Raw genomic sequence first — 23,128 nt, forward strand, 5'->3', positions numbered from 1 at the left:
GGTCAAAGTTCACAGGAAGCTGGGGGGCTGCCATTTTTCCCCTGCTGTTTCTGCTACTGCTAACGCTTAACGGTAGATGCTAAAACGACGGGAGGGGCGGCTGGTTTGGGGTTTTGTAGCTAGCTGGCCTCAGTTGATCGACATCGTTACGCGTAATCTGTCATTTCTCCGACCGTTGTCGCTAACAACCATTGTAATTTGATGAATTCGGCATGGAGAAAGTAGCGGAGCCGTCTTGGACTTCTTCGTACACCTACCAGGTGAGCAAGCACAGTGCGGAGATGCTACACAACCTCAACGTTCAGAGGGAAGATGGAGGCAGGTTCTGCGATGTGATCTTACGCGTCGGCGAGGAGAGCTTCCCTGCTCACAAAGCGGTGTTAGCCGCATGCAGTGAATATTTCGAGTCGGTGTTCAGCCGTCAAACGGAGGGCGACGGCGACGCCAAGGAGCTGGAGATGCACACAATCAGTCCGAAAGTTTTTAAAGACATCTTGGACTTCGCTTACACCTCCAGAATCGTGGTTCGACTGGAGTGCTTCCCGGAGTTGATGACAGCCGCCAAGTTTCTGCTGATGCGGTCAGTCATCGAGATATGTCAGGAGGTTATCAAGCAGTCCAACATACAAATCCTCGTCCCGACCTCCCGAGGAGGAGAAGCCAGCCTCTTCCAGGCCACGGGGGCCACGGAGCTGGGTTTCCCGGCGGCTCAGCAGGATCTGGTAAACGGAACTGGTATGCTGCTGAATGGTCAAGGCTTTGCTAACAATCCCCAAATGCATGTGGACGGGAGTGAGGAAACATCTGCCGTGTTATTGGAGGAATGCGGCGAGTCGTCGGTGCCAATATTGGAGCCTGTCGAAGGACTCTCCGTTTCCCCATCAACGGAAATAACAGGGAGCCCGTTTAGTCACGACGCTGGCTCCCCTGGGTCGAAGAGGGGACGGGGGAGACCAAAGAAAGCTGGCGGAGTAGTGGAGGCTGTCCACTTTAATCACAGCAATCAGAGAGACAACGCGCTATTTCCTTGCGGGACCTGCGGCAAAGCTTTCACCGAGGCTTCGCGTTTGAAGAACCACGAAGCGCAGCACGGAGCCTCCACCGGAGGCGTACACAGCCTCAGTGACAGCCTGTCCACACCGGGCGGCTTGTCTTTACTGTCTCAGCCCGCTCTGTTGGAAAACGGCCTGCAGTTACCCGGAGGGCTGTCGATGGATAACGGACGCAAACGGGAGAGAACCAGGCGGCATGTCGGTTGTGACATTTGCGGGAAAGTTTTTCGTGACGTGTACCACCTGAACCGACACAAGCTCTCCCATTCCGGAGAGAAGCCGTACGCGTGCCCCGTGTGCGGGCTGCGGTTCAAACGCAAGGACAGGATGTCGTACCACGTGCGGTCCCATGACGGTTCGGTGGGAAAACCCTATGTGTGCCAAAGCTGTGGTAAAGGTTTTTCAAGGTGAGTTGGACTGTAAGTCCGTTGTCGGTGTGCAGTGTTTGGTTGGGTCAAGCAAGCTGTCAAGGAAAATGGTATTTTAAGACAAAGGATAGAGGTGGGAGGGGGGAGGTGGGGTGTTTCTAAATTTTCAGTGATTTTCAGGAAGACCGCAATGACATTTCACCTGACTCCTTGTTTCCACCAACAGTAACACTTGTTACTTGTCACCAGTGTAGTTTGCTCTCATCCATACAAACCAGCAGAACAGACTCTGTGCTCTCTGGTCTTGTTTTGAACGCATTGTCGCCACCTACTGGTGTGGAGGTTTTTAAGACGTGGTAAATGATGCAGTTTTACATGGCTCTGGAGTTCTCATTGACCTGTTTTTGTTTAATCATGGGTCATTTTACAAAAAAAAGAATTAAAAAAAAAGACATGCTTTTATTTTTCTGCTTTGGTTTCAGGGTCCGTTTTTGTAGTCCTTACTTGCTCACAATATAACAGTTTCAGTGTTAATTTATATAAGTAACACATGCATTCTTGGACACATCCTGGATGTAAAATCTTAATTCAGTAAAATGACATTGATATTGACAGCAAAATATAAAGTATTAGTGCACAAAGAATGGTTTACTCCATCTAACTGATGCATTGTTTTATATGACTGCAGTATATTTGATTATTGACACTGAGGCATTCATATATATATATACATATATGGCTCTTAGTGCTAAGCCCACACAATAACTGAGTAAATGTAGTTAAACTTTTAATATGGAGATGTGTTTGGACTTCATTCCACACTCACCATGAAATGTGTGAACAATAAATTACTTATTGATAATGAAAGCGGAAACGTACATGTAGTGTTGCACAAGCAAGGCCAAACAGTCTTTGGACTGACATGTGCTCTGTCATTGAGTGTTGTTCTGTAAATAAACAAGAAAAAATCTATGCAGTCAGCGATCTGATAAGCAAGCTGTGTCATGACTGTTTCATACTGTTTTTCATATTTTTGCCCCTTTCCCTTCCAGACCAGACCACCTGAATGGACATATCAAACAAGTACATACAACAGAGAGACCCCACAAGTGCCAGGTAACATTGTCAGGATGATATCTGCCTCGGGGAGAACAAAACTTTTTTTTACCATGGTCCAATATGTGAAATCTGAGAATAACTGTTGTCGATTTCTGTATTTCTCAGATTTGTAACGCCTCTTTTGCTACAAGAGATCGCCTCCGGTCACATCTTGCATGCCACGAGGACAAAATTCCCTGCAAGGTTTGCGGTAAATTTTTGCGAGCTGCCTACATGACGGACCACCTAAAGAAACACAGCGAAGGAACTCACAACTACTGTGGCATTTGCAATAAAGGTAATTCCTTAAAGCACTTGGGCATTTCCCACAGTCACCAACTTCTCAGAGTCCCTTCTGACATATATCCTGTAATACTCGATGGGGAATTAAAAGCAGGCATTTGTCTGTTCTGTGCGCCTGAAAAACATAAGAGTCTAGAGTTATGGTCGGGATACGACCATTAGCTCTTATTTTAAAATTTTTGCAATATTCCTAAACTGCAATGTGAACCGATCCAAAACACTTTCTGTCTGGTACCAAAAATGACGTCTATGGGATGTTTCCAATTCGTTCAATAGCTTTTTTTTTTTTTTTTTTTTTCAACGCTTTTACCGTTTTTTACTTTTTTTTTCTTTTGGCCCACAAAGAATACTCACAAGGTGAGATTCATGGTCTGGCTGAACCAGTGGTGACTGCACGTGTCGGAGATCCCTGTTACTGAATGAGTCGGCTTCCTGTTGGAATTTTAGTGGACAAAAATAGTTAGTAATCGGTGTGATTTAAAGCCCTTTCACACACACGCTGCTCTCCATTAATCTGGTGCCAGCTGTATGTGTCGTGTGTGAATTTCGAGTTTGGTGGTTTTCTTGAGCATTTTTTTGACAGCAGTCTGAATAGGTTGGAAAGAGTTACGTGAGCGTATATTCAACACGGCAAAGGTATGAACCGCTGCACTCGTATTAACGAACCGCAGCATCTGGCTTATGATCGGCCATTCAGTGCAATCTGACAGGTTGCGTTATTCGCATTGTTCAGTATTTCCTTCTCTATGCTTTCATTGAAGAAAAATTAGCAAAAAGCGCCTCTGTCTGACCACAAATCAACTTTTGACAAAATGCGCCGTGTTTGCTGGCTCGATATACACTTTTGCGACAAGACGACATGCTACGAGACGCACTAATTCTGTGCAGTGCTGCAGACAAACAACAATGGCTGTGGGGACGTTCTCATATGAGAAAAAAAATCACATTATTCATCAAGTCGATAACAAATCCACTGAGATGGAGGCATAATTAAAGCCTCACAAACACTGGCTGTTCAGTAACTCTCACCATGTAGAAAAGGGATATTTTCATCCACTTTTTTTTACGCGCGCACTTTGGGATGGACACGCTGATATGAAATGCTTACCATGACTCTGTAGACTTATTATAATTTACCGCACCTCTAGTGTCCAACCTCACAAAATCGCAAATGTCTCTCCCACGCAGTGTGGCTCTCTGAAGCATTCACAGAAGAGTGAGCAGTGTGCGGGTGACTGAATGCAGTCGCTTTAACTGTGGAAGAGTGTTTGACACTCACAAAAGATGAGTATAAAATAAAAAATATCTTTAAAGCCATCTTATGGTGTTAAAAATATATTTTTGGGCCAGGTAGGTAGCAACAGCAAAACATCGCCTGTATTAGTTGCGAGAAGCACAGTTCTTGGGCTCACCTTAATAGCTGAAATGAAAACGTGAACATGGACTGACGGTGATGACCAGGGATTATCGAGGCAATTAGAGAGGGAGGATTCACTCCTTGATTTATCTTCAAACTGCCGCCGGGTTGTTGAGTCACTTCAGTGTTCCTTTTGAGGAGCTCCCCTGTCTACATTACCTTCAGTGAGCAAAGATTTGGTCCCATTCTTTGGTCAAACGTGCTCACAGCTGAGGTCTTTCCCTGGGACAAGGTTTTGAAATGACTTTGTTTTGTTCTTCAGAAGGTGCTTACTTTCACAAGGACGCCCAATAAGATTGGTTTACTTTTCTTCTTTTTTTTTTTAATGTGTGCTTTTTTTTTTTTTTTACAAAGTAGTCTGAGCTGTGTTACAAGAATGTCTTGTTGCAGTACAACTCACAGATTGTTCGGTTCTTTAGCCTCACACACATTATGTTGCTCTTCACTGTTGACGTGCAGTTTTAAAGGTACAATTCAACCACTTTTAAATCCCCTTGATGTGGCCAGAGTTCTTCGAGACCCGACCAGTCATGAAATCGGATCAACACCCGGTAGCGAGTGTTTGGTGCTGTTTACACATACCCTGGTATTTTGATAAACGCATATTTTCTAACCTTCGTTTGCAAAAAAAACTAGGTGCACACAGCCCCGTTTTAAAAAAAAAAAAAACACGTCTACATTGATCAGCATAAAAACGCTATCAAGAGCTGTTAAATTACGCCAAGCCTGACGGTGGCAGTGTTAGAACAATGAGAATTCCACACAAGCTAATCAGAAGCCTAATAGAGAACCGCTGACAGGAAGAACTTCCGGATCCTTTTCAAGAAGAAAATATGGCGCCAGGCTCATGTGTGTGGACTGATAGCGAGACTGAGCTACTTTTAAACGTTGCGCTGGACTATAAAACTGCTAAAGCCGTGAAAAATGTCTTTGTTGTTCAATACATTGTATGACTGTAATTTTCAAAATCACACAAGCGAGTATAGCTCTCAACAACAGAAATGCTGCTAGTACCTCCATGCTTGCCAGTTAAACAATGGACGGAGAGAATGGCGTTTTCACGCTAGCATCCTGCCAACATGGCGGATAGGGGCGGGGCTCTGTACTATGACGACAACTCCTCATTCCATTCCCAAAACTCAGTTTTTGTCTCTTTCAACCAGTTTATACACAAACGCTAAACAGAGTTTTTAAAAAATCTCCACTTTTGCCGCAGTTTTTTTTTAGCTTCGTTTTCGGAGGAAAAAACTCCGTTTGTGTATAAACGAAAGGCACAAACGAAGGGAAAGGTCTTCGTTTATCAAAATACCCGGGTATGTGTAAACAGCACCTTTGTTTCAGGATGCCCCTCTCTTACCCCAAGGCTTTGAGTGTGTCAAGCAACTGCCTTGTTCTTTGTTCTTCTGGTCTCAGGTTTCTCCACTGCGTCCTACCTTAAGGTGCATATAAAGACACACCATGGCTCTCCTTTGCCCCCCTCCTCCACAGTTCACACCTTCCCTGAGACACGGGGGGAACTGCAGATGCACAACGGCACTCCTTACCACATGGGACGCCAGTGCTCAGTGGAAGGCAAGCAGCCGCCCGCCCCATTCCAAACTTCCATATTTCTGGCTGTCATTTGCTCTGCTGGTTTTTGGAGAAACATGCTGCCACATCTGTGTATATTTTAACACACGCGCACATCTGTTCCTGCTTCCATGCTTTTTGCTCAAACATTTACCGTTGCAACGTCATTTGCAAAGAATTGCGCATTCCTACGAGGTCACTTTCATAGTTTATGTCGAAGGGTGACTGAAAAAAGAGCTTCAGACTAACCCATTAAATCTTAAAGCACCGTTTAAAAAATGGTTCTAAGACCAAAACGCCCCTCTAAAACCTGGGGGTTTTCTGGAAAGCGTGGCAGAATTGCTGGTGTGCACTAAAAGCTTCATTTGTGAAACTCTAAAGACACTCGATGTTGAATAAATGCTATTTGAGATATTTAAACCTTTCGGCTGTCATCGGAAATGATTGGCTCTGGCCTTACATTCACCCGCATTGTACAAATGTGTTCCGTGTCTTTAAAAATGGCCTGCCTCGAGCTTGAAAGAAAGAAGCATGCAAACGTTGCGTCGGTGGCTCAAATGGCTAGTGATTATGAAGTCCGTCAGCTTTTATCAGGTAAAGGGTCCCATCGAGAGTTGGAAATGTGTTGGGACACACCAACATGCTGAGGACTTGGGCCTACAGGTCAGGATGCTAGAAATCACTGCAGGAAACTGAAGTCACTCAAAGCAAATCACCTGTTTCTCAAGACCAAAGGAAAATTCAAGTCATTTATTTGAGTACATTAACCTGGACTGAAACTTCAGTGGAAATAATTGTAGTTTGACAAGACTGGTTGCCAACAAATGAGCGCATTAATGTCTGAAGAGGATATTTAGCTCTTCATTAGCCATGGAACAAAGCATTGGGTATGCAATGCAGTAATTGGGGATGCAGAAGATGTGTCGGCTTCTCCGATGACAAGTCTTTTTTGCTGATGATGCGAAATCTAGTGTGCTGACTCACATTTGCCTGTATGTGTGTTTGTCCAGCATGGCTATGGCCGCACGGTTAACGGTGTCTGTTCCTGCTTGGCTGGTTCATCGGCAGTCATTCAGTTACGCACATTGTTGCATGATCGTCCTAATGTGTGCTCCATTTGCCCTGAATTCATTGAATTTCTGTGGTCCAAACAGTAGCACAGAGACGGCTTACTGTGAGCCCCATCCTCCACTGGTTTAGAATAAAATACATGGAAGAAAATGCTTTCCATCACTGATGTGCATTTGTTACTGACTGATAGCCGATGTGTTGTACTATAATCACCGGTTACATCAAGAGATGGCACAGAAACTATTTTATCCTGATCTGTGGTCAGTTGATAAAGATTGTAAGATGGCATTTGTTTGGCCTTTAGATTTTTGACCAAATAAAATCAACAAATATGCAGATTGCTATTCCTAAAAGGCTTCTCCTATTTGTTTTATTTTTCCTTTTAACAAACTGGGTGCAAAGTCAGAATTAAAAAGAACTACACTGGGGCAAGATATTAATGGGTAAGATACTTGTTTATTAGGAGTTGGAGTGGTGTCTTTTAAGTCTTTAAGAAGCGGAACTTCTTATTGCTTTTAAAGGTGAAAACGTGTTTATGATACAACTTGTAAAAGAGTAACGGATGCATTTATTTTTTTTTTCCTTTGGATAACTGGTGAAACTTTGCAGATTAGAGATTCATCTCTCTTATTCAGGGAGCAACGAACTTGGCATAATTAAGTATTTAAAAACTGATTATCGGTTGCCATCTTATCAGCATATGGGAACGTCACAAATTAAAAGTCAGTGCATGGCTTCTCACGTTTGGTCCCTAGTTATTCCACAGTTTCAGATGATGAGTTGAGTCTATTTTGTGTCATGTTGCAGGCTGTGTTTGACACATTTTCCAGTTTGGTTCATGGTGAAATGAAAAAAGGTTTCATCGGAACATAAATAACTGTGTGGTCCTCGCCAGGTCTTAAAATTTGGTAAACACATCTTCAGATGAAGATCAACACACCATTTAATGCACCTTTGAGTATTTATCAAACAAAAACTAAGCCAAAATGCAGAATCAATATTTATTTATTTTTTTTTTTTTTCCCTTCCAAGCAAACCATTTTATATCTACTTGTCTACACTGTCACAATCCCCCACATGCTAACCTGCGGAGCCTGAGCTGTAGCTCTGGTGTTTTTAACGCTTTCTCCGAGCGTTACACTGACTTGGAGATGAACTTGCTGGGTCGTCCACTCCTGTGAAGATTGGCGACCGTCTTGAATATTTTCTACCTGTGAGCCATCTTCCTCGCTGTAGAACGATGGACTCTAAAAAGGTGACTTTGTTAAACCTTCTCAGACTGGTGGGCAGCGAAAGCTACTTTTCTGAGATCGTGGCTGATGTCTTTCCTCCTTGGCACCGTGTGAACACGCACCTGAATGCTCCAGGCCCAGAAAACAGCCGAAACGAGTTGAGTGCATTTGATCAGCAGCAACTCGCAGCTGCTTACCCTCAGTAGAGAGGGTGTAGTTTGCGTCTCACAGACCACTTCTGCATTTCGGCTCAGTTTTGGTTAAATGAATAGTGACCTGGTGTTATTTAACGCCACCAAAACTGTGTGAGTTATTAGACCTAAAAAGTCTCCTTTAAAACACTTGGTTGTGTTGCAGTACGAGGACAGCGATTTGAATTTGCACATCGCAAGCAAAAGTCCGTAAACACTAGTGGTTCCTGTAAAGGTGATGATTGAAACGATGAGGAGAATGTGAGTCTTTGAAATCCTCCCCAAAGAAAACGCTGCTTGCCCTTCAGTGATTTGTGTTTTTTTTAGAGCTGGCATGATGTGGATATCTTTGAAAGTCAGATGCGGATGTCAGTGAACCAGAAATGAAATAATATTCATCAGAAAGGGCTGAAAATGGATGATTCACCTTCAGAAATGGCCTTGGACACAAATGTGTGCCGTCACTGTGTTTGCTGCAGTTGTCACTCAAGTCCCCATTTCCTGTCATGCCATTTGTGAGACGTGTTGGATCACACACGCTTAAACAGAATGAACAATGGTAACTAATGTATTGATGATGGCTCTTATTATTTAGCCATGTCAGTTCGTCTGAATTGGCAGTAGCGGAGTGCTTTCTTTGTTATTAAATGTGATCATTGGTATTGTTTTAATTCCGTTGTAACAAATCAGTTTACTCTGAGAGAGAATGGTGCTTCCATATGTTTTTTTTATCATATTATAGTAGCCTGTTAGCCAAAGGATTTATCAAATCTGATTTATTTATGTTTTTTGTTCTGCAAACATCTAATGTTTGAATTGCAGCAACAACTGTTTGATTCTAGGTAAGTTGTTCAGGGTTTGGAAGTTGCTGAAGGAGGGGGAAAAAAATACTTGATTCATTCATCGCTGACAGCTTTAATGATTCGACTCGCTCTGCATGGACTCATTCATACTACACCCATCTAATGCACTGTGTTTACAAACAGCATTCCAGATGCTAGTGTTGAAATGAAGGTAACTGTGTCCATATGGTTTCCACCGGCCTGTTATGTCTGTCCCCTCCCCCCTTCCTTTCTCCCTGGCTGGGTGTTGTGTAGACCTGTGCGCCAGTCGCCAGCTGCTTCTCACCTCGTCTGAGGCAGAGGGTCGCTGTCACGGTATGTCGGGACACCCAGTTCTTCCCCAGCCTGGCCATTCAGTCCTCTGCTTGCAGCCTGAGCTGCTCATGGGGAAGCCAGGTGGGGCTCCATATTTCTGGGAGTGTCGCTCTGGCGGAGCTCCTGGCTTCCCCGCCCTTGGGCCTGTCGCAGGTCAGTACAGTCCAGCAGGAGGGTTGGTGGGGGCATGGAGCTAGCATGGCTTACTGCTTGGATGAGCACAGCAGAAATCTTAGTGGAAACTGGGCAAATGGACTGAGCTGTATGATTGGTTAAAAATGCTGTAGCCACATTTTCTGAAGAAGCCTTTTCTTTTTGAACCTGATTTATTTATTGCTGCCGTAAATGATTTGACATAGTTGGTTGTATTTGTGCTTTGTTCCCTCAACCTTAACCCCAGCAGTTTTAAACTTGTTTTTGCAGATACCACCCAGCTTCAGGATTACAGCTATACTTGACAAAGCCTGCATTATATACCCATTTCTCCTAATTCATGCCTCTCTTGTCTCCCATTTCTGCTTTTCCCTCTGCTCTTATCTCACCCTCTCCTTTTCTATCGATGATCTTCACCTCAGACGGGCAAGAAAATGCTGGAAAATGTCCTCACCTGGAGTCGGAGGAATCGGATACTTCGTTCAGGGAATTGTCAAACGGTGACGAGCTCAAATCTCCACACAAATCTGACGAACAGGAGCTTGACATGCCATCCTTAGCCTGCAACGGAGCTTCTGCCGAGACGTTGGCATCTCCAGAGGGCTCTAAAGCCAAGGCAGAGCCCGAGAAGAAGTTTATTTGCGTGATCTGTGGTCAGGCCTTCCGCACCAAGTCCTACCTCAACAAGCACCAGCACAGAGTTCACAAAGCCCAGAGGGCCCATGGGGTCTCAGCCTCTGGTTTAAGTGAAATGACTCCCTCCCTGACTTCTCCCTTCTCCCCACAACAAAACATGTCCCTTCTCGAGTCCTTCGGTTTTCAGATAGTCCAGTCTGCTTTTGCCTCTTCACTAGTGGACGCAGAGGCAGGTCAAAGTGGAATTGACTTCGGAGGGAAGTGAGTGTTGTTGTTTTTTTCTTTGTCTGTCTTTTTTTTTTTTAGAGGCTTTACAAGTCGAAGTTAAGCCTGTACTTCTTAGGACAAAGCCGGGTTGCTCACAGACGATGCTGTGTTTGGAAATAACTTTGCCTCAAGACTACTTTTTTGTGTTTCTCACGTTGCTTAATGTGTATCCTATATTTTTGTCAAAAACTGCCATATAATTCCTACTTTTTCTACTTTTTCAACGTAATGGAAAGGATGTGTTTGGTGTTTTAAATTTCTCTTCAGAAAGAAACGACACAGAGGTTTTATTTCCTTCAGCTGATATGAATCTGTTGACATTTTGCCTAGCTTTTCCTCTGACTTGTACTTATCGAGCTTCTCAGCTGCGAAGCATTGGGTCATTTATTTACTGCGTTGTTAGGGCGAATAGTTGCCGTCTCGCCGCCCAAAACTGTTCTGGAGAACTTGGTTCATCTTTGGCCACCACAGTGATTCCTTTATATTCCCTGTAAGCAGATGTATTTACCTCAGAGCAGCAGGAAGGCTAAATTCTATATTTATATCAATTCTCTTTCTTTTAAGGAATATTTCTATATTTTCTTTCCTTATGCGCTGGGATTTAAATTGGCTTCAGTTTTGATAGCAGGTCTTCTTGGAATCTCTTAGTTGTTGAAGAGGAAACATTCCTAACAGGCTCATGGCACATTTATTCGCTGCTGTCCCCTGCCTAGCACAGGTACCCGTCGGCAAACTTAGACGACCGCTTCCTACAGTTGATGAGCACTTTTTGAAGAGCCCCTATCCCCTTTTTTTTTGGTTTGGGATTAGATTCTAGATGTGAGCCAAGATGCACAGTTGTATCTTTTGCTCAGGTGTTGTGATGACATGTGACGTGCACATTCGTTGTTGATGCTCATCTGAGGAATCTCCAAATGCACCGGCAGGCTACAACAAAATGATGTGAACTTATGATGCATCTGTGTAACACTTCATATTTAAACATCCGTTTGAAATGACATGAAAAGTCAGGTTGCCTCATTTTGGTTACAAGCTGTTCACAGCCTCCACCTTCTCTCTTTGTATCCCCTCACCTCCTCCAGTTAGGAGGGACGAAGAGACAAAAGTACTGTGGATGTACCAACTGAGAAACGAGAAGTGGGGACCGTTCCCATGTCTTGTTGGTTATTTCTTGATTCGGTTCTGTGCGTGAAACCAGGGCCGAGGTCTGGTATATTTTCAGTGTATATTTTGAGACGTGTAGATTCTATTTTATTAACTTATTCATGCTCTCTGTTTCGTGCTGTTTCTGTTTTGTCCTTGTTAATTGTCAAACAAAGATCTTGTGATTTGCTTTCGCCGATTCAAAGGAACGGAGATGTGATTATGATTGTTTTGCAGCAAGACGGCTCGAAGAGGGATCCGCGCCTCGATCCGCCAGCCTCGCAAAACAAAATGCCAAGTACAGCTTTTGCAGTCTTAAAACTAGGCTTCATTCAAACTCGAATTGGTTTCTTCGCCTTCAGCACCCGCAGCTTTTGTATTGTCCTTCCTGAGTTGCTCATGCTATTTGTTGTCGGCATGTGTCTCGTTTTGCACTAATGTTCTCGCTCAGTTAAGATGGAAGTTTACCCGTTTGGGCAACGTACAGTGCAAATGTTTTAATCCTAAAACATTCCTGTGATGAAGACTAACGCGACTGAAGAGTTTTTTTTGTTTGTTTTTTGATTGATACACAGTGGGAGCCTGACATCCACATTTCCCCTTTAAATGATCCTCGTCCCCTTAAATTAAACCTGAAAGATATTGCTTTACTTTGACTGCATAGATTAAGTTTTTTTGTGATTCTTGATTTGTTTTCATACCTTAAACAATGCAACGAGGAAATTGTAAGCAAAGATTACGTTATTGTGTTCAATTACATTTAAGGATGCAGCGATATATTAATTATTGCTTTAACTGCCCTTAATTTCATGGTGATCAAACAGCCAATCAGATTCCTTAGTGGTTTAGACCTATTAGTTGTCCAAAAGTTGAATATTCACTCTATACTGTATCGTATCAGAAATAAAAAGCAGTTGACTCGAAGACGAGATTGGAATCATCAAGTGTTATCAATTTTTTTTTTTAAATAATCTCCCAATAATCGATCAATCAAATTAGTCGCAAATCTAATGCGGTTCCAGTTTGAGTTACCCTTTTCACAGTGACTCCAGTCTCCTCTTTCTCCTGTAAATAATGGAACTAAATAAAAAGACAATGAAGGTTTTTTTTGGGGGGGGGGGGGGGGTTTAAGCGGAGAGCTTCGCCTCGTCATTGTTGTACAACTCCAAGGTACCCGATATGACATAACGATCCGATGTCATATTGAACTCTCCTAGAGCTCACACGTCAAAGCACTCCTCAAAGATTAGCGGGGGTGGATTTTTTTTTCGTGTTGTAAAACATGTATCATGATGCAAATCAGGCTCAGTCCAAAAGTGAAGGGGCTTTCTCTGCGTGTGTGTGCGTGTGTGCGTGGTGATGGCTCCAAGTGTTTTTGCGTGTCTGTTTTTCTTACTTTCTGTTTAATTATTTGTGAGTAATTTAGTCTGTTAAATTCAGTACATTCCTATATTATTTATCTTTATATTGTGATTGTATCAAGTGTATATACCTTCCATATATATATACACACACACACACACACGCACACACATCCTTATAAATATATATATAAATATATATATGAACCAACCAATATGAACAGTGTTTGTCAGTGGTGGTCCTGTACATAGAAAGCTTTTTTTTTTGTTTTTGTATATTTGTTTCTTCTCATCTGTTGTTTGGAGGGACGTTAAGTTATGGCCGTTTGAAGTGTAAAGTGCATGTTCTGCCATGCGAGCTGAGCTGGGGACTGAATGTCGATCACTGGTTGGTGGCAGTAACAGTTAAACTGCTCACTGTACTATCACTCTGCTGTGGTAGCGCTCACACTGCCAGCTGCTCAACCCTCGTCTTTGACCAAGTTCCCCCACCCCCGTTTTGATCCACTCTGCACTAGTATTTACTCTTTTTAAAGGTTATAAGGTGTTTTTTTTTTTTTGTTTGTTTTTTTTTTTTTATCATTTGATGATAATTACTGTTTGAAGACACGTGGAAAATGCTGTAAGAACCTTTGTTTCAGTTTTCACTGGGAAGTGTGATTTGTTTCTTTCATGTTGGTACTCAATAGTTAAAGTTTTTTTTTGTTTGTTTGTTTTTTTTAAATCTCTTAGGCCTAAATGTTTTGCTTTCTGCTTTTGGTCTGTTGCAAAGTGCCTTCCAAATACTGATTGTGCACAGCAGTGGATTAAAAAAGGTCCTCTTTTCTAAAGGGTAAGAATTGTACAGAGTGACTTGCATTGACACTTTTGTATGAAAGCGCAAAATGTACAATATGTTAACTTGGTATTTTATCATTGTATTCAACGAGATTGCTCTTAAAACATGTGAGCTACATGTTTTGTTATGATGTCTTTGGACATATTTCACTATAAGCTTACTTTTCTATAAATATTTGTTTTTGTACTCTGTTATTGAGTCTCAACTCTTCTTGGTGCAGAGACAAGCATCAAATAAACTGCAGCTGAAAGTCTAACTCGTCTTAAAGTTATTGATGACGGATGCTGAACCGGTGCTGTGTAGTGCCACCCATTGTCTGCATGCTTGGGCAGGTGAAAGCACATGCATGAACTCACACCAACCTGCAGATCAGAGTTCATAGTTTGACTAATCTGAGACGCATAGATTCCAGTTGGACAGCATGACCATACCCTCAGATGGGGAATCGCCCGACACTGGCAAACAAATGTGAATATTTGTTAAATGTGCCAAAGTTGGAGGATATTTTCATTTGAAAGTCAACTCATGTGCTTCTAAATAAAGAATTTGAGGTGAAAATTGACCTTTGATCTTTGCCCCCCCCCCCCCCCCCCCCTCATCCCCCAACACACCCTCATATAAAATGACCACAAGTTAAATTGATGAATACATTTATTCCCTCCACAGCAGAATGCTCAAATGCAAAAAAAAATCTGGGAAGAAAAACAAATGGATAAACAAAGAAAAAACAACAGACGGACAAAAGTTATAATTTAGTCGATACGTCAGTGCTTTCCAACTCATCCACCTTGTTCTTGTAGTTCAATTTGTTAAATTCCTCCATGATTTCTACCATAGTCTTTCCTTTGGTCTCTGGGACAAAATACATCACAAACGCTGCACTGAAGAAGGAGTAAGCCACAAAGAACAGGAAGCAGAACTGCCCGAGCCCATCCTGTGTGGATGAACAAACAAAAACACGTAGCGTTGGATAAACAAATGCAGATATGAAGTGGAAACGGACTGTAGAGCATTCGCTGTGGATATCTCACCACTACGTAGCCGAACAACATCCCAATCAGGAACATGCCGAGCCAGTTGATGGTCCCGCTGATCACATAGGCAGAAGGACGCCAGGCTTGTAGGAAAAGGTCAGCAGGCAGAGCCATAGACACGCCAGCTAGAAGATTTAAACATGATAAAGTCACTAAGATGACACGCTTGATCAAATCACAAGTACGGATGCTCAAACTTGTAATATGAGGTGTGGGGAACGAATAAAGTGACTCACAAGGCCCAAGTCCATAAATGCAAATGACACAAAAGATCAGGGCGATGTTCACATAGGGGATCTGTGGACTCATTTCCTGTGGAGAGAGACAATTGTTCGAATTTATCTTCCATGATAAAGCAGGAAGGAGCCGTGCCGTGTCTCACCGTGTTTACCTTGATAGACAGCATGACAGTAAGTGCACACATGGTGACACCCATCATTAGATAGCCAATGCCCATCAGCTTCTTTCTGCCTGCGCGATCTATCAAGAAGGACTGAGACACAACAGAGATACAGATGATGGAAGTCCATTAGAGTAAGCATATTTAGTCTGGTAGTCATTTCTCCTGTACTTTTAGGGCATAACAAGCAATCCACAATTCAGACTCGTCCAAGAACTCGGACCTCTTAGGAGTCAAATTCGTGTTGTTTTTCACCAATACGTACACACAGGGTTATGGTGATGAGCTCTGTTGCTCCAATACCAATAGCCAAGTAGTGCATCTGGTCCTCTGGTACTCCTGACTCATGGAAGATGTCAAAAGCGTAGAAGTACAGCTGAAGGAGACAATGACAGATGAAACTCCACTGGATAGCACAAATGGAACAAAAGCAAATCAGCTTTTTCGGTTGTTGTGTCAGAAAGCTGAAACAAACGTACAGCATTGATGCCACAAAACTGAACACCAGCACAGGGGATGGCGAGAGTCAGCAGCTGCCACCTGACACAGCGAGAGCAGAGCACATCCTTCACCGTCTTAGCCGTCTCCCCCTGCATGCCCTCCCTTTCTATCTCCATGTCGTCCAGCTCCTGCTTCAAGTTGTCCTCCTGCCACAGCCACTGTAGGGCTATCGCACACATTTAAAAAGGCACGTGTGTTAATTACGTAAAAAAACATCTAACAACCACAAAAAACATGGCACAATTACTGTGGACCATCCGTCCACAGCATGGAGACACACGCTTTAAGAGCAACGTTTGTCCTGGGGCAGTTTATTTTACACATGCGTCATTGTTTTCTTTCTGTTTCCTCACTACAAAATTAAGAAAGTAAAAGTTTGAGCGAAGGTAAGTTTGGAGAAAAAAAGGGTGTTTGACCACATGTGTTTGATACATTACGAATTTAATTTTGCTCCCTTTTTTTTTAACCATAAAAGTTAGACATTCAAAAAGAAAGTTGTTATAACATATTACAGAAATGTGTCCTCTTGACCTTTTTTTTCCTGTGTGAGCAGCAGATCATCTTTTGGTTATTTAATTATTCCCCGTATTTGACATTTTGTCAAGGCGTTCTCAAAATTTGCCGGCTGTTTGGCACCTTTGATAGAAACAGATCTCGGCTTTGTGACGATATGTTGAATAGTCAGACATCAAATTGCTGATGAGACCTCAGTTTACGGTAAGGTGAGCTAAAAGATTAATGAAAAATGACATCCTTGATCATTTTGAGGGTGAATACGCCATCGTTAGCCTTGCCTTTAACTTACCCTTTTATAGACCTCCTGACATTAAGACTTCTGAATGTGCCATCGGATCTGATATCGTCCCTTTCTAAGATTCAGATCCAGAGTCTGCTGTGTCAACCCACCTTTTTTGCTGCCTTCAATGTCACCTTTATCGATGTAAAGGTATCGAGGCGACTCAGGGAAGAGAAGCAGCATCATAAACTGCAGGATGGCTGGAATACCGCTGACAGCCAAGAGGTATGGCCACATTTCTTCTGTTCCCATTAGCTCCCTGAACGCAGCATGAGATAAAGACGAATTAGAGGAGAAACCCAATGGGTTTGAGAGAAGAGAAATTAAACAGCTCAGCAAGGAAACATACCAGAGACAATATTACAATTAGCTTTAGGATCACCATATACAGGAAGAGATATAAACAATATACACAATATATTGTGTTGTACTTTAAACTGGAAGTATTGTCATCATGGTTTTGATGACAGCATGAAACAACTGTGCAAGAGCAGTGGTTGTGCGTAGAGGTGTAACCTGTCCTCTTTGTCTGAACACATGTTTTACCTTTTCGTGCGTGTACATGTGAAAGTAGTGAGTCCTTACTTGATGCCAATTATCTGACCTGTGACTTTTCCAAAACCAATGAAGATTGAGCTCGTAAGGGTCAAGAAACCTCTGAGCTCCTTTGGTGAACTCTCCCCAAGATACATGAGGTGAACACTGAGGCCGAGACCTGTGGAGAGAAACAAGGTGAGGAGGGGAAGGGAAGATAATGGCCAAAGCAAAACGTACAGACTCTACACGACATCGGGACATACCAACATTATATCCATAGAGAAATCTTCCCAGCAAGATCATCTCAAAAGAGTTTGCCATTCGGCTGAAAACCATGAACAGTGCAGCAACGATTGCCACCACGTTGTTAATCAGGAGAGCCTTTTTTCTACAAAATCAGGGGAAATATCTTTTTAGATGAGTTTTAAGGAGTCATTTATTCCAGTTTCCATGAATGTTTGCCATTCAGCTTTGATGTCGATATTCAATGCACGGATTTGTTGTTTAACCCACAGGTAGATGACAAAATCAGAGCCAACTGCCTGGTTGCCTCGGCTCGGTAAAAATGCATGAAACAGCTCCGTTTATTCCAATAAAGATTGAACAGCTTTAAACAGAACCTGAACTCGCTTGATCTGAGTTTATTCATGTATTGAGAATATGTTTGATTTTCTGGTTTTAACTGCATTTTCCAACAGTGGCTCAGCATCACCATTTATTGGTCATACTAATGTTTCAGGCCTCCTGGGCATTCATCAGAGTTTTGTCCACACATGTCTTCATTGCAATGCTTTGATGAACGTCTGATGATGATGATGATGATGATGATGATGATGATGATGAAGCAGCGTGATGGATTTTCTCCTTCGAGACAATTAATTAAAAACAAAACGGGCACCAAAAGAGCAACAAAACGCTTGTGCATATATGTTAGTCTCTCACCGGCCATAAGTGACAGGAAGGCTGCCGCTGTGAATCGCTCCAGCCCAGGCTCCTAGGCTCAACACAGCCACGATGAAGGACCAAATGAGCTGGTTGGTGGATTCACCCACTGGAGAGCCATACCTCAGTATCCATGTGTAGTTCACAAAACTCTGAACATGCTGCAGAAAGGTCAGAGAGGTCAACAGGTGTCTGAAGCAGCCAAACCTGATACTTAAGCTGGTTAAAGTTTTCTGAAGTTCAGGACCCCGACCAGTGTCATTTTGAGGCATTTTGATGCTCTTCTATGTTTGTGTCTAATAACAGATGGTGTAGTTTGTAAATACACCTCATGGCAAATGAATGATAAATGCCATGCACTCTTTGCATCAGATCTAACAGATCCCACCTCTGCTGGAGAAGCGATGAGAGAAACTTGGATCCCATACTGAAACGATCCTCCGATTCCCAGCACCAGCGACAGCAGGTAAAGCCTCCAGTACTGCAGCTGACATGACACAGAAGAAGTGATTGATTTTGACTGATATACTGACAGTGGTGACTTTCTGAATGTATCACCGAAACAAAGGCCCCAAACGTGTGCAATGGTTTTAAATGACTTCCACCATCTCCTCCTGTAGTCCCTCCCTGACAGATTCCCCTCACTGCGCCTTCGTATGTTTATTACGGATATAGATATTTTACCAATGGAAAAAAACATCTTGAGAAAATTTTTTACAACTTTCACAAAACACGAACAACTTTAAATAATTTATGCATTTTTCTTATTTGAAGGCAAGTGTCTCGAGTTGCGTCTGATCAGATTTTATCAGATTTGATCAGACCTTCCCAGTCTGGACACATGGGATTGCACATGCGCAGTGCTCGCTGCAGGGGTGGGACGCAGAGTAGAGGAACTGGGGTGTAAACGTAACCTGGCTGACGCGTCCACATCTCGATGAGATGGTGGTCTGGGAACTAGGTGTGCATTTTCTCGTATTTGAGGCGTGGTTTACGAATGCCTAGAGCCGTTTATTGGGCGCTACGAATGTCTATCAAATGGCGTCAGGTTCTTCCCATGCTGCTTTGCGCTGAAATCTTTCAACGCCAAACGTTGCTCTTTTTTAAAAGTAAACTTGCGTTCTAAGCTACTTAATCCACTTTCTGCATCGAACGGTAACGTTGTGTCCGCCGCCATGTTGGATTAACACTCTACAAGCTTCGGTGTCGCGCATAGACGTCGTCATCGTCTTGCTGCCCCCCCCCCGTTCTGTGATTGGTTCCCTAACTCAGGCAAAATAAGGGCGGTGGTTTCCAGGCTGCCTTTGCAGTGTGAATGAAATGGCGCGCAAAGCAGAATGGGAATTCCCAGGCTAGTGTAAACGAGCAAATCGCACCCATCGCTGCAGACGACGTGTCGTCACAGATTATTTCAACTCAGAGCGAACTGGTCGCATGTCCCACCGGCGCAGATCCGTTCTGGTGTCGCGCAACACTCACACACGAGTGGGTTAGGAAGAGTGCGCAGGCCCCACAACACTGAAATTCCCTTTGAAAGTGATCAAATTCGATGTGGAGTACTTGTCACAAAAAAAACATACACGTTACACAAATGTTTTGTATTGCTGTGCAACTTTCATATGCAGTATTTATTCAATATTTTATTCCAAGTGTGGTGAGGACCTCACTTCCATTTTGGCATGCAAGTACACTGGGGCACTTTTACTGTGTTTGTGGTGGCTTTTCAATTGTAGTGTTGCACCCCAGCTTAAGAAAGAGACACACATCCAGTAGTATGCCTTCCACTGAGACCCCAGCCCACTGATTTTAATTCTCTGTTAGTCATTTGGTTTTTAATATTGTTATAGCCGGCCTTTTAGCTTTCTGTTCATAAAAATACTTTACTAAATTCGTCTTGTGTTTAACCCTTTTCTCTCGTTTCTTCGCAGCAGCTTTACTTAAGTTTTATTCATAAATATTATCTTCAATAAATATATTTTCTTTCTTTGCTTTACTGTCTCTGCCTCCTCAGTCACGACCCTGTTGTCCTTACAGCAATTGGGTTTCAGTTGTCATATCCTGGGGTGTAAGTCCCCAGGTGGCGTTGTTGGCTTTAAAAAATTTCATCCTTTACTCCGCTCCTTGTCACATAAGTATTTTGTATTCGGCCTTCCACCTGTAAGATAATGTTTTAGATTGTGGTATTGACCATTTGTCTTCGTGAAAGTAAAGGATTGGAGCTACGAACAGTTTTTGTTTTATGTTCCCAGGTTTTTCGAAGTCTGCCTCTGAGCAAATGCAGTTGAGTTTTTGGTAACATTAACTGAAGTCGACTTTTGATGTTTGGATCATTAAAGATGACTAGAAAACACAAAAGTCACCTCACTGTTCTGGGTAACAGTTTGGACTGGAAGCATCTCTTTGTTGTGAACTTGTTTCAGTCTAACATTAGTCAGATTTATAATTTTCTTGAAAATCCACAGATATAACAATTGAAAATAGAATAGGATCTTTTTTAGTCTGGATTTAGCCAGACAGAATCTCATGGTTCCCATTTGTGATGGTAAGATTTCATCCTTAAATGTGTCATATACTGTCATGTAAGTCAACAGTGATGGATATTCCAAGTTTTTCAGCATTTATAAGAACATAGTGTAAAATAATCTATTGGAGGGGCTGGATTCACAAAACCCAGCTGTCTTTTAGATATTCTTTCCACTCATATTGAGACTCAGAGTTGACCCTGATAAAAGAAAAGAAAAACTGACATTCCTACATTATAGCTACTCTGACTGCAGAACATTCTGTTACCTTGAGATTGTATCAAACATGCTTTTAAAAAAAGTTTCAAGTAGTTACAAGTAGTGACAACTCCGGACACAAGAACAATTTTTGTTACATTCATCATTTGCCAACCACTAATAGCACAAAAGGTCCAACATCACAAATCACCACAATTTTTAAACATGTTGCACTTTATTTGATGCTGAATGCAAATGTGTGTTTAACCTCCAGATATTGTCAGATATATCTAAAGGATTTCTCTCGTGTGTCTGCTTTTTAAACGCTATAATCACACATGGATACCTGGAGGTTTTATCTAACGCTGTCACAATATTATAAAGTACTCTCTCAGAGACGGTAGGATTTACAGATGCAGAAAAGTTCATGCAAAAACTTCAAACCACACAAAGTTTTGCAATGCAACAATGTCCACTTACCTTCTTGGATGCAAGCTCCATATTTTGTGCTGGCTGTGTGGAAGCTGGCTGCAGAAGGAGTGGATGTCCAGCATATTTAAAGGACGTCACGTGGAGTTACACTTCAGTAGGCTCTGGTTGTCCATTCACGCTATTACAGTACGATCGTCATGTTTTGACGTGAGCGATAGGGATGAACAAACGCTGCTCCAGATTAAACCTGGTCTGTCTGGCTGATTCCTGTGGTTGTTACAAGCGCAGCATGTCCTGCCAGTATATTCTGCCAACTGGTTAGATAATACCTTCATTAGGGAGAGAGAAGGCTTAAAAGAACAAGTGTTCACATGAACATTACAAATCACAGAGTGACAGGGTAAACAGTGCATGCAAGTCTGACGTGAGCACAAGAGCATCCTCAGCTATCTGCATCATGTTTAAGGTTTAAAAGAGCTTGTACATTATATATAATCAGTAATGCAGGGTTTGATGGCATCTGTCACTTCATGAAGGGTTTGCTTCGCATTAATGTACATATCTGCATCAAGCTCAGAAATGTTGGCATCATGCACACCTACACAGACATATTAATAATACCTGACTATACCGTGTATATAGAGCATACAGTATTAGCTGTTTATGTTTTAATGGTTGTATTGTGCAACTCTTGAAGCCTCTTTCTCCAGCAGGGGTCTTAAGCTGTTGATCTAACCTGGGCAACATCCTACCGGTCATATGACAACATCACATTCACTTGTTCCAATATTTAGGCTAAATTGCTTAAATGAAGGTACAGATGTAAGCATTTTCACGGTTCCCCCATCATACCAAACAGAAATATTATCAATGGGCTTTGGTTTCATGAACACAAAATTCAGCTTTAAATCTGCGTCATTTTCTTCCACCGCTTTCCAAATTGTTTCCACACTCTGGGGTTTATCTTCAAATCAGGATTAATGATTCCTCTAATCTGCTTCTTTGCTCCTTGTAAAAGGACAATTCATCGAGTAACTTTAAACAATTACCGTTGTAGAGTGATGTGCAGGGTGATCTTTTTCACAGGTCCTTTTTCTTGAAAAGCTGCCCACAACATGCGCAGGACTGAGTGCAGCTACAGCCGCAACTCAAGTAACAAATATCTTGAGTTGTAATCCTTCCATTTTACGGAAGCCGAGAGAGGCCTTTGTGTTGTTGTTATCTCCAGATTCTGACTTGATTATTCTGTTACCTGGAGATATTTGATCTCATTTTAACAAGAAATTGATCTTTTGCTCTCTCTCTCTCTCGATCATATGTTATTGCGAGGAAATGGGATTTGGCTTCTCAAGATCTTGAGCTGATTATGGTGAGCTTGAAAATGAGTGTGTAAAAAGTCTGAACTAATCTTCAAGTCTCCAAATCAATGTTGCCTAAATAAAATGAAAATAACTTAAAAATCTATCTATTTGTCTTTCAAACTAGTGTTGAAGCTGCACAGTGTTTCGTTATCTAATTGCTGCAATTTGTCTGCTTTTTGAACTTGGAAAAACTTTTCTGTCAATTAAATCATTTTTATCCACAGTATTTCTTCCCTGAAAAAAGAGAAACACAGATATCTTTAAGTATTAAACAATTCCACTAATTCCACATGAAAAAAAATGTTTAAAAAATGGTAGATTACTAATCTACTACCATACTAATCTTTTTGCTAACTCGCTCGTTAACAGTGCTCAGTTCAAAATGCATCCCTGATGGTACAGGGGTGCACATCTGGAAAAGGCGCTGAAAGGCAAATACAGGTTATAGAATTGCACATGCTTCCATCCAGGCTAATTATTTTGTAAGTAAAGCCTTGCACATATCAGCAAGACAATTTTAAACTGCAAGCCAGACATTTTCCTTTTTTA

The 23,128-nt window shown here is 42.2% G+C and overlaps 2 protein-coding genes across 4 annotated transcripts; one reads left to right on the forward strand and one right to left on the reverse strand.

Moving 5' to 3' along the window:
- The first annotated feature begins 14 nt into the window (after positions 1-14).
- Positions 15-12,772, forward strand: patz1 (POZ/BTB and AT hook containing zinc finger 1). 3 transcript variants are annotated; one of them, XM_075461170.1, is made up of 6 exons: positions 15-1,459; positions 2,473-2,536; positions 2,645-2,816; positions 5,652-5,810; positions 9,399-9,611; positions 10,034-12,772. In XM_075461170.1, exons 1-6 carry the CDS (start codon positions 213-215, stop codon positions 10,510-10,512), a joined length of 2,334 nt encoding a protein of 777 aa, XP_075317285.1. In that variant the 5' UTR covers positions 15-212; the 3' UTR covers positions 10,513-12,772. The 3 variants fall into 3 exon arrangements, with proteins under 3 accessions (XP_075317285.1, XP_075317284.1, XP_075317283.1); XM_075461169.1 differs by lacking the exons at positions 5,652-5,810; positions 9,399-9,611; positions 10,034-12,772 and adding an exon at positions 4,010-4,565; XM_075461168.1 differs by lacking the exons at positions 5,652-5,810; positions 9,399-9,611 and having other exon boundaries at positions 16-1,459.
- A 1,787-nt stretch (positions 12,773-14,559) lies between these two features.
- LOC142376592 (solute carrier family 2, facilitated glucose transporter member 11-like) lies at positions 14,560-21,287 on the reverse strand. The gene is made up of 12 exons (XM_075459998.1): positions 21,267-21,287; positions 18,455-18,553; positions 18,067-18,227; positions 17,388-17,512; positions 17,173-17,302; positions 16,698-16,846; positions 15,770-15,957; positions 15,556-15,666; positions 15,282-15,383; positions 15,127-15,202; positions 14,888-15,015; positions 14,560-14,790 (listed from the first exon to the last, which is right to left on the reverse strand). Exons 1-12 carry the CDS (start codon positions 21,285-21,287, stop codon positions 14,602-14,604), a joined length of 1,479 nt encoding a protein of 492 aa, XP_075316113.1. The 3' UTR covers positions 14,560-14,601.
- Positions 21,288-23,128: the final 1,841 nt, after the last annotated feature.

The sequence above is a fragment of the Odontesthes bonariensis genome, chromosome 3 (genome assembly GCF_027942865.1).
Source record: "Odontesthes bonariensis isolate fOdoBon6 chromosome 3, fOdoBon6.hap1, whole genome shotgun sequence".
In the NCBI taxonomy this organism is placed as follows: Eukaryota; Metazoa; Chordata; class Actinopteri; order Atheriniformes; family Atherinopsidae; genus Odontesthes; species Odontesthes bonariensis.

Excerpts from the sequence above, each read along its gene's own strand:
- patz1 (XM_075461170.1), top strand. The coding sequence starts at position 213 with ATGGAGAAAGTAGCGGAGCCGTCTTGGACTTCTTCGTACACCTACCAG. Across the intron at positions 2,817-5,651 it reads CTGTGGCATTTGCAATAAAG|GTTTCTCCACTGCGTCCTAC; the intron begins GTAATTCCTTAA and ends TTCTGGTCTCAG. Across the intron at positions 5,811-9,398 it reads ACGCCAGTGCTCAGTGGAAG|ACCTGTGCGCCAGTCGCCAG; the intron begins GCAAGCAGCCGC and ends GGTGTTGTGTAG.
- LOC142376592 (XM_075459998.1), bottom strand. The coding sequence starts at position 21,287 with ATGGAGCTTGCATCCAAGAAG. Across the intron at positions 16,847-17,172 it reads GGTCAGATAATTGGCATCAA|GGAGCTAATGGGAACAGAAG; the intron begins GTAAGGACTCAC and ends TGCTGCGTTCAG. Across the intron at positions 15,667-15,769 it reads AGTTTTGTGGCATCAATGCT|CTGTACTTCTACGCTTTTGA; the intron begins GTACGTTTGTTT and ends TGTCTCCTTCAG.